The following is a 9,676-nucleotide window of genomic DNA, read 5'->3' on the forward strand; positions in this document are numbered from 1 at the left end:
CTGGAATCAAGGGAATTCTGGCTTAATAGAATGAGTTTAGAAGTTTTCTTTCCATTTCTATGCCTTGGAGAAGTTGGAGAAGAAGATGTAACTCTTATTTAAGGGTCTGGTAGAATTCCCTTGGGAAGACATCCATTCCTTGACTTTTGTTTATCAGGAGATTTTTGATCACGAATTCAGTTCATTTGCTTGTTATTGGTCTGCTCCAATTTTCTATTTCTTCTTGGTTCAATTTTTGTAGTTTGTAGATTTCTAGGAGTTTGTCTGTTTTTTTTTCCCTGGTTTCCCTGTTAGTTGATATAATTTGTCATGGTATCCTCTTATTATTGTTTGTATTTCTGTGGTGTTGATTGACATCTATCCTCTTTCATTAGTGATTTTATTCTTTTTTTTTGTTTTCTTTTTGATAAGTCTGACTGGGGTTTATAAATTTTATTAATTCTCCAAAAGAACCAATTCTTAGTTTTGCTAACCTATTCTATTTTTTGTATTGTTTTGTTTATTTGTTTCTGTATCATTTATTTCTGCTCTGGCTTTATTATTTTCCTTCTTCTGCTAGATTTACGTTTTATTAGCCTATTTTTTTTCTTATTCCTTTTATTACAAAGTAAGGTTGTATATTTAAGACCTTTCTAAACTCTTGAGGTAGGCCTGTATTGCAATATACTTTCTTCTTCAACTGCTTTGCTGCATCCTAAAAGTTTTGGACTTTGTGTTTTCATTTTCATTTGCTTCCATTTTTTTAAAAAAATTCTTCATTAATTTCCTGGTTAGCCCATTCATTCTTTAGTAAAATGTTCTTTAACCTCCACGTATTTGTGATTTTGCAAGTTGTTTTTTCATGTGGTTGACTTAGGTTTCATAGAGTTTTGATCTGAAAAAAATTGCATGGCATGATCCAAACATTTTGTACATATTGAGGGCTAATTTGTGACCCAATCTGTGATCTATTCTAGAGGATGTTTCATGTGACCTTAAAAGAATGTGTATTCTGCTGCTTTAGAATAAGATGTACTGGAATATATCTTTCATATTCATCTGCTCCATTGTGTCATTCAGAGCCATTGTTTTCTTTTTTTTTTTCCCTTTTTATTTATTTATTTTTTTTCAGCGTAACAGTATTCATTCTTTTTGCACAACACCCAGTGCTCCATGCAAAACGTGCCCTCCCCATCACCCACCACCTGTTCCCCCAACCTCCCACCCCTGACCCTTCAAAACCCTCAGGTTGTTTTTCAGAGTCCATAGTCTCTTATGGTTCGGGAGAGCCATTGTTTTCTTGTTGATTTTCTGCTTAGATATCTGCTCATTGTTGTAAGGGGGTGTTAACATACCCTAATATTATTGTATTACTGTTAGTGAATTTGTTTTTATTTACATTTAATTTATTTATATATTTGAGCACATAAATATTTACAATTATTAGATCTTTTTGTTGGATAAACCTCTTAATTATGATATAACACCCTTCTTCATCTCTAGTTACAGTGTTCTGTTTGAAACTTATTTTGGCTGATGTAAGTATGGTTACTCCCACTTTCTTTTGATGTCCATCATCATGATAGATTGTTCTCCATCCCCTTACTTTCAATCTGAAGTTGGTATGTATATGTGTGTGTGTGTACAGATACCATGAACTATTACTCAGCCATCAAAAATGAAATCTTACCATTTGCAACGTCAAAGATGTTATGCTAAGTGAAATAAGTCAATCGGAGAAAGAGAATTATCCAATGATTTCATTTATATGTGGAAATTAAGAAGCAAAATAATGGGTCATAGGGGATGGGAAAGAAAAATAAAATAAGATGAAAACAATGATGGAGACAAGTCATAAGAGATTCCTATCTATAGGAAACAAACTGAAGTATGAGGTAGAGGAGGTGGGTGGATGATGGGGTAACTGGATGATGGGCATTAAAGAGGGCATATGATGTAATGAGCACTGGGCGTTATATGTAACAGATGAATAACTGAACTCTACTTCTGAAACTAATAGTTCACTATATGTTCATTAACTGAATTTAAATATAATAAAAATAAAATAAAAAGAATCTCTTGTAGGCAGTATATAGATGCACTATTTTTAATCCATTCTGACATTATATTTTTTGATTGGATAATTTAGAACACTTACATTCAAAATTATTATGGATGGGTATGAATTTAGTTTCATTATGCATTCTGTAGAGTTGGGGTTGCTGGTGATGTTCTTTAGTCCTTTCTCATCTTCATTTTTGTTTTGTTTTGTTTTGTTTTGTTTTCTGCTACTCAACTCAAAATGTCACCTTTAAATTTTTTGCAGATGTAGTTTAGTGGTCATGAACTCCTTTAGTATTTGTTTGGGAAACATTATCTCTCCTTCTATTATGAATGGCAGCCTTACTGGATAAATCATTCTTAGCTGTATATTTTTCCCATTCAGCATATTGTATGTTTATTCAACTATTTTTAAGGTCTGCCATATTTCTGTGGACAAATCTGTTACCAACCTGATCTGTTTTCCCTTGAAAGTTACTGACTTTTTCCTTTGCTGCTTTCAGCATTCTTTCTTTGTCTGTATATCTTGAGAATTTGTGAGGTGCCTTTTTGTTTATTTTTACTTTATTGTTATTTCATCATCATCATCATTATTATTTATGTTGGGATCTAGAGTTTTTAACAAGCAGACCAAAACATACCAAGAATATAGACATTTTTCCCTTTGTTTTTGTTGTTGTTTTGTTAAATTTAATGGGAGTTCACAGATTTTTATGTCCAGATTAGGGAAGTATCCAGCTATAATTTGTTTGAAAAAATTTTCTGCTACTTTTTCTCTTTCTTCATCTTCTGGGACCCTAAGATGTGAATGTTATTACATTTTTTAAAAGTCACCAATTTCCCTATATTTACCTTTGTGTTCCATGACTTTTGTTTCCCTCTTTTTTTAAGCATCATTTTCCATAATTTTCTCTTCTAGATTACTGAGTCACCTCTCTTCTGTCCATCATCATTTTTATGGCGTCCACTTCAGATTGCATGTCAGTTATAGCATCTTTAATTTCAGCTTGACTAAATTTTAGTTCCTTTATATTTGCAGTAAGAGATTTTCTAATGTCTTCTATGTTTTTTCTAAGCCCAACTAGTATACTTATAGTCATTGTTTTAAATTCCAGATCAGACAACTTACTAATATTGGTTTTGATTCAATCTCTGGCCATGGGTTCTGCTTCCTGTTCTTTCTTTTGGGATCTCATCATTTGGTATGGAAAAGAAAAGAAGAAAGAAAGAAAGAAAAAGAACAAAAGAAAAACAAAGGGAAAAAATCTACATCTTTGGGATGTTTTGGTCTGCTTGTTAAAAAAGTATAAATCCCGACATAAATAATAATGATGATAATGTAATAATAATAAAGTAAAAAAAACTACATATATATGTATATACAAACTGTATATATAAATAAAAATAAAAAATAAAATAAATAAAATGAATTTGAAAAAAAGAAAATAGAAGAAAAAAATAGCAAATAAAGAGTAAAAGTAAAATGGCACCTAGATACTATTTTACCCTAGAACTAAAGATTTGCAGCACATTATGATAAGTAAACTTCCTGTAAGCGAGTTGTTTATTGTGGTCTTCAGAAGGAAAGGCCTGTTGTGCTGATTGTCAGTGGATTTGCTTTAGTGGAGATGCACCTCCAGGGCAGAGGTGGGCAGGAATTTGTGTTAGCAGCTCTGGTCTCCACTATGTGGTGCTGTTTTTTTTCCCTGTTTAGCACTGATGGATGGGATGCATATTGTGGTGCCTTGCTCTCTAGCTTTGGAGATGAAAGTTTGTGCCCCCCCTCTTCAGGGAGCCTCACATAAGAACAGTCAATCACTCCTATGTTCTCAGTTTGTATTAGAATCCTATGCTCACATTGCCTGTGACTGAGGTTTTTATCTCAGGCATGTGACTGACTTTCACATCTCCATATTTTAAGGAATGGAATCGCATGGGCCAGTGCTGATCATTCAAGAGAAGGTCTCACCATGCTTTTGCTGTTTGCTGAGTTGTCTCAGGAAAAATGTTCCCACTATATTGTTGTTTTGCCATTTATGTCAAAACAGAACAGAAATCCAGCACCAACATTCACTGCTCTCAGCTGGCTTCCACTCTCTTATCTCTGGGAACATCGCAGCACTTAGGAGCTGCTCATTCATGTAACCCAGGGGATCCTCAGACAATAGTGTCACACCTGTGGGTTCACGTCACTTTGACACCTAAGCACCCTTAAGCAGGACACATATCTCACTGTAGTAACCTTCTAAAAGCTCATGTTTTGTGCTCCACTGCTTATAATACTTTTCTGTAGCCTCCATAGTCAGGGTCCCTCCCCACTGCCTTATCCACAGCTATATCTCTGGTCATTTTTCTACTTGTAGACTTCAGTTTTTGTTCTTTCACATCTTCAATTGATTTATTCGGTGTTCAAAATGATTTGACAACTATATAGCTGTGTTCAAGGGGTGAGATATGTTTAAGGTACCCTTAATTCTCCAACATGTTAAGTTCTCCTTCTGCATGTTTAATATTATGTTAACTGAATTTTATGACAGAGGGATAATTCACATATTTGGTGAACTCATACTTATTTAGAATGAAAATAATTTTAAATACACAAAAACAAACAAACAAAAAGGAATAAGTAAAAGAGTGTGTCATAACACAGTGCATAATATCATGTAACTACTGGGAAGCAGATGAACAGAATGCACATCTTTTTTCAAAGCACTTGAACAGAGTCATGAAAGCTACAAGAAAAATTAAAGAGTAAGTTCTCATGAAAATGGTTTACTTAAACTAGTGTTTTTGGAAGTTGTGTGAGAAGGAAGAATAAAATTGTTTTATGAAAATAGTAATGGCAAAATAATTAAAAGTATATTTCTGCAGAAAAAAGAAGGAAAAATGATACTTGCTAAAAAGCTTGATTTGACAGGCTTTTTGAGCAGAAATCAAAGGACATGAATATATATCTACAATATGAACTGATAGGCTACTATAATTCCAGAAATATTGGGCTTAATAATTAAGAAAGCATCTCCTATGAGTCATACAATTATATTCAAATGAGTCTGTAATTTAATTCATTTATATTGATTTATAATGCCTACATATAAGATATAATTTTTGACTTTGTTAATAGTTATATTTATGTAGGAAACCACACATATCTTAATAAAGTCATTACGAAAATACATAATTCTCACAAATTTAGAAGATATCTGTAAAATAGTTTTTACATATTTGGACATAGATGTTTGCCTCATAAAACTTTATCTATGAGGAAAAAATATGAGTTTTTTTCAAAATAATTATTAACTATTGATTTTAGATTTTTTTAAAAAGTATTCATTTGAGAGAGAGAGAGTGCAAGAGCAGAGGGAGTGTCAGCAAGAGACAGAGAAGCAGGCTCCCCACTGAGAAGGGAGATCAGTGTGAAGCTTGATTCCAGGAACCTGGGATCAAGTTTCCTGAGCCAACACAGCCTGTTAACAGATTGAGCTACCCAAGCACTCTGATTATTATTACTATTTTAAGTTGCAGTGTCTCCTGAATATATCACAGATAGTGAATTAATGAGAACTTGTTTTTTTATACTTTATGTGTGTCTATCTTTAGGGAAAACTAAATTAATGCCCCATGGAATATAATAACCAAACTTCTATAGATTTCTTCTTATCGGGGTTGTTTCCACCATCAAGAATTGGATTGTTCTTCTTCATTCTCATTGTTCTAATTTTCCTAATGGCTCTTTTTGGCAACCTGTCCATGATCATCCTCATCCTTGTGGATACCCATCTCCACACACCAATGTATTATCTACTTAGCCAGCTCTCCCTCATGGACCTGAACTACATCTCCGCTATTGTCCCCAAGATGGCTTTTGATTATCTCTTTAGGAACAAGACTATTTCTTTCATTGGGTGTGGGGTTCAGAGCTTCTTCTTCTTGACTTTAGCGGGTGGAGAGGGATTATTGTTGGCCTCGATGGCCTATGATCGCTATGTGGCTATTTGCTTTCCTCTCCACTATCCCACTCATATGAGTAAAAGAATATGTGCTTTGATGATAATAGGATCTTGGATAATGGGCTCAATCAACTCCTGTGCCCACACTGTATATGCCCTCCATATACCTTACTGCCGATCCAGGACTATCAACCATTTTTTCTGTGATGTCCCTGCCATGTTGACTCTGGCCTGCATGGATACATGGGTCTATGAGTACACAGTGTTTGTAAGCACCACACTCTTGATTGTGTTTCCTTTCATTGGCATTGCATGTTCCTATGGACGTGTTCTATTTGCCATCTGTTGCATGCAGTCAACAGAAGGGAGGAAGAAGGCTTATTCGACCTGCAGTACCCACCTAACTGTGGTGACTTTCTACTATGCACCCTTTGCTTACACTTATTTACGTCCAAGATCCCTCCGATCTCCAACAGAAGACAAGGCCTTGGCTGTCTTCTACACCATCCTGACCCCGATGCTCAACCCCATTATTTACAGCCTGAGAAACAAGGAGGTGATAGGTGCCTTGAGAAGACTAATTCAGAGGATGTGCTCTATAAAAATGTCGAGTAAGTCCTCGTTAGTCCTGTGGCCTCAGAAGTAGATTACTTGCACCTTGTATATTCTTTAACAATATTATTCCAGGATAGAAGGCAGAGACCGAAATAATTTAGAAGATTAAAATAATTGAGATTTGATAAAATATATATGCTTCATCACTCTTTTTGTTTCCTTTGTGATAATTTTTCAACTAAGGAAAATGTCATTATTTCTTCCTAACTTTTGGGTAACAAGGTTTTGCTAAGGGACGCCTGGGTGGCTCAGTTGCTTAAGTGGCTGCCTTTGGCTCAGATCAAGATCCCAGCATCCTGGGATTGAGTTCCATATCGGGCTGCTTGCTCAGCGGAGAGCCTGCTTCTCACTCTGCCTCTGCTGCCACTCTGCCTGCCTGTGCTCACTCTCTCTGACAAATAAATAAATAAAATCTTTTAAAAATTAAGGTTTTGCTAATATGTAGAAGTTATAATGGAAACAATCCAGCTTGATGGTATTATCCAGTGTATTACTTCTAGTATACTCAGTATGTATCCTCAAAATATTGAAAAGAGATCAAAGGAACAATACATGTTATACCATTGCCAGGTTTCTATAAAGAAAAATAATACATCTAGTATCTACTTATCAATATTGATAGATGGTTATTTGTTTTATTTCTATTGAAGTTTACCCTTAAATAGTGGACACTGGCTCTCCTGATTGATATAAAATGATAAACATAGAGATTAAGGATAAAATTCTTCATGAACTTAGAAGTCTTCCCACATTAGAAAGGAAAGGAAATTTATATTTTTTAATGAGAGGGACCCCGGGGGAATCTAGATGAATCATAAGAAAACAACTTATTACAGGTGTACTACAGTATAAATAATTATGATTGAGGTGATGCAAAATGGATTATTAAAGAATAAATACTATTATATAAAAATATTGATGGTGGTTACATACTATATACTTTTGAGAAATCAATCAGAGCCACTTCCAAAGCATTCCTCTAAACACTCAACATTTACATCCTCCAAAGACATTGTTAACATTTTATAAGATAATTTCTGTTATGTATATTTCATTATACATTTTGCATTCTCATAACTCTAGTTAACCAGAATTGGGGGGGTTTGATTTGGGCGAGGTCTTCTGTACTATATATAACTACCACTGTTTAAGGAATAATTCTGTTATTTCTACCTTTTCTGAGGGAAGATATAAACAAGAAAGCTAGAATAAAAATGTAAGAAGCCCTGTATTATCCCAAGCATTACGGTGATTTATGACTGATGCATCAAATTGGAAATAAGTATTTTTCTTCAAAAATAGAAGATCCACATTCTATAACATATATATAAATTTGTATATTTTTATACTAAAACTAAGTGAACCTTTAAAAATTTATAGACTATTAACTAATTATGAGCTTGATTTGGGAATGGCATAAGTATGAATTTTCCTAAAATATATAATGGGAAATATTCTCATCACAAGAAGCTATATGATAATATGGTAATATTTTGGGTGCCTGGGTGGCTCAGTGGGTTAAACCTCTGCCTTTGGCTCAGGTCATGATCCCAGAGTCCTGGGATCGAGACCCACATCAGGCTCTCTGCTCAGCAGGGAGCCTGCTTCCTCCTCTCTCTCTGCCTGCCTTTCTGCCTACTTGTGATCTCTGTCAAATAAATAAATAAATTCTTTAAAAAATATGGTAATATTTTCAAAAGTAAGTATTTGCTTGAGATGGAAGACTTAACGTCTTATCTCATAATATAATTTTCATATCTGCAAAAAGAAGATATTCATTGCATAATTTCAGTTACCAAATGCTCATTAAATATTTACCAGCAAGTTTTTATAATTAAATTAATTTGGGATTCGAAACATAATCATCTAAGGTTCTTAACTAAAGTGAATTCATTTTTTAACAAAAATAAATTCAGTCAAACTTAAGAATAAAATGCTAAAAGAATGAGGGGGTGAGGAGCTAAGATGGCACTGTAAGAGGACCCTAAGGTCATCTCAGTCTTTGAACACAACTAGGTACCTATCAAATCATTCTGAATACACTAGAAATTGACTTGAGGACTGACAGAGCAAACTCCACAAATAGAAGTAGAGGCCACATTGAGTGGGGAGTGCAGTGGTTTGGGGGAGAAATGAATCATGAGTGCTAAGCAAGGGAGGAAGCCCTGGTCAGAGAGAAAAGAGAGAGAGAAATATTCAAGGAGAAGACTTCCTCAAAGCCATTGGTTGGGGAAAGGAGAGGAGCTGAGTTTTTGCAACCAGTTAGGGTTTGAAGACTAGAGTTTAAAGGTCTGTGAACTTTTCTGAGATAGAGCCATGCAGGTGCTACCCTATTCATGAAGAGAAGGCAGGCAAACAGTCAGAGGCAGAGAGAAAGATCTGAGGACCACATGGGGCACATTGGGGAAGATTATTCATTCTTGGACCATGTTCATGGAAGGTAACTTTCATAGAGACACCACTCTGGGGACAAAGGAGCCAGTAGGCACCATTTTCCTTCCCTGAACCTCAGCATAAATGCAGAGTCACCTGACCAGGGAAGCTCCACCCCAAAACTGGATGCTAAGCCTGTTAGCTCCAAATCTCATGTCCTTGCTGTCTGGCACAACTGAACTTCTAAGTCAAACCTGACTCAATCCCAACATAGGGAGACCCACTCCCAGAAAACCACTGCAGGTCTCTACTCACATTCTATTCCTAACGCCTGGAGTTTTGTTTGTTGCTTGTTTGTTTTCTTTTGTTTTGTTTTAATTTATTTTATTTAGAGAGGGAGAGAAAAAGAGAGAGAGAGATAATGCAAGGGGAGGGGCAGAGGGAGAGGGAGAAACAGCCACTGTGCAGAGAGCTCAATGCAGGGCTCAGTCTCAAGATCTGGAGATCATGACCCTAGCCAAAATTAGGAGTCAGAGGATTAATTGTTTGAACCACCCAGATGCCCACAAATCCTCCATTTTTAAAAGTCAGCATGCAGGGCGCCTGGGTGGCTCAGTGGGTTAAAGCCTCTGCCTTCGGCTCAGGTCATGATCTCGGAATCCTGGGATCGAGCCCCACATTGGGCTCTCTGCTCAGCG

At 35.6% G+C, this 9,676-nt stretch overlaps 1 protein-coding gene across 1 annotated transcript; it reads left to right on the forward strand.

Moving 5' to 3' along the window:
- The first annotated feature begins 5,661 nt into the window (after positions 1-5,661).
- LOC123936081 (olfactory receptor 2L8-like) lies at positions 5,662-6,636 on the forward strand. Its single transcript, XM_045996853.1, has one exon. It carries the CDS (start codon positions 5,662-5,664, stop codon positions 6,634-6,636), a length of 975 nt encoding a protein of 324 aa, XP_045852809.1.
- Positions 6,637-9,676: the final 3,040 nt, after the last annotated feature.

The sequence above is a fragment of the Meles meles genome, unplaced genomic scaffold (assembly GCF_922984935.1).
Source record: "Meles meles unplaced genomic scaffold, mMelMel3.1 paternal haplotype, whole genome shotgun sequence".
NCBI lineage: Eukaryota > Metazoa > Chordata > Mammalia > Carnivora > Mustelidae > Meles > Meles meles.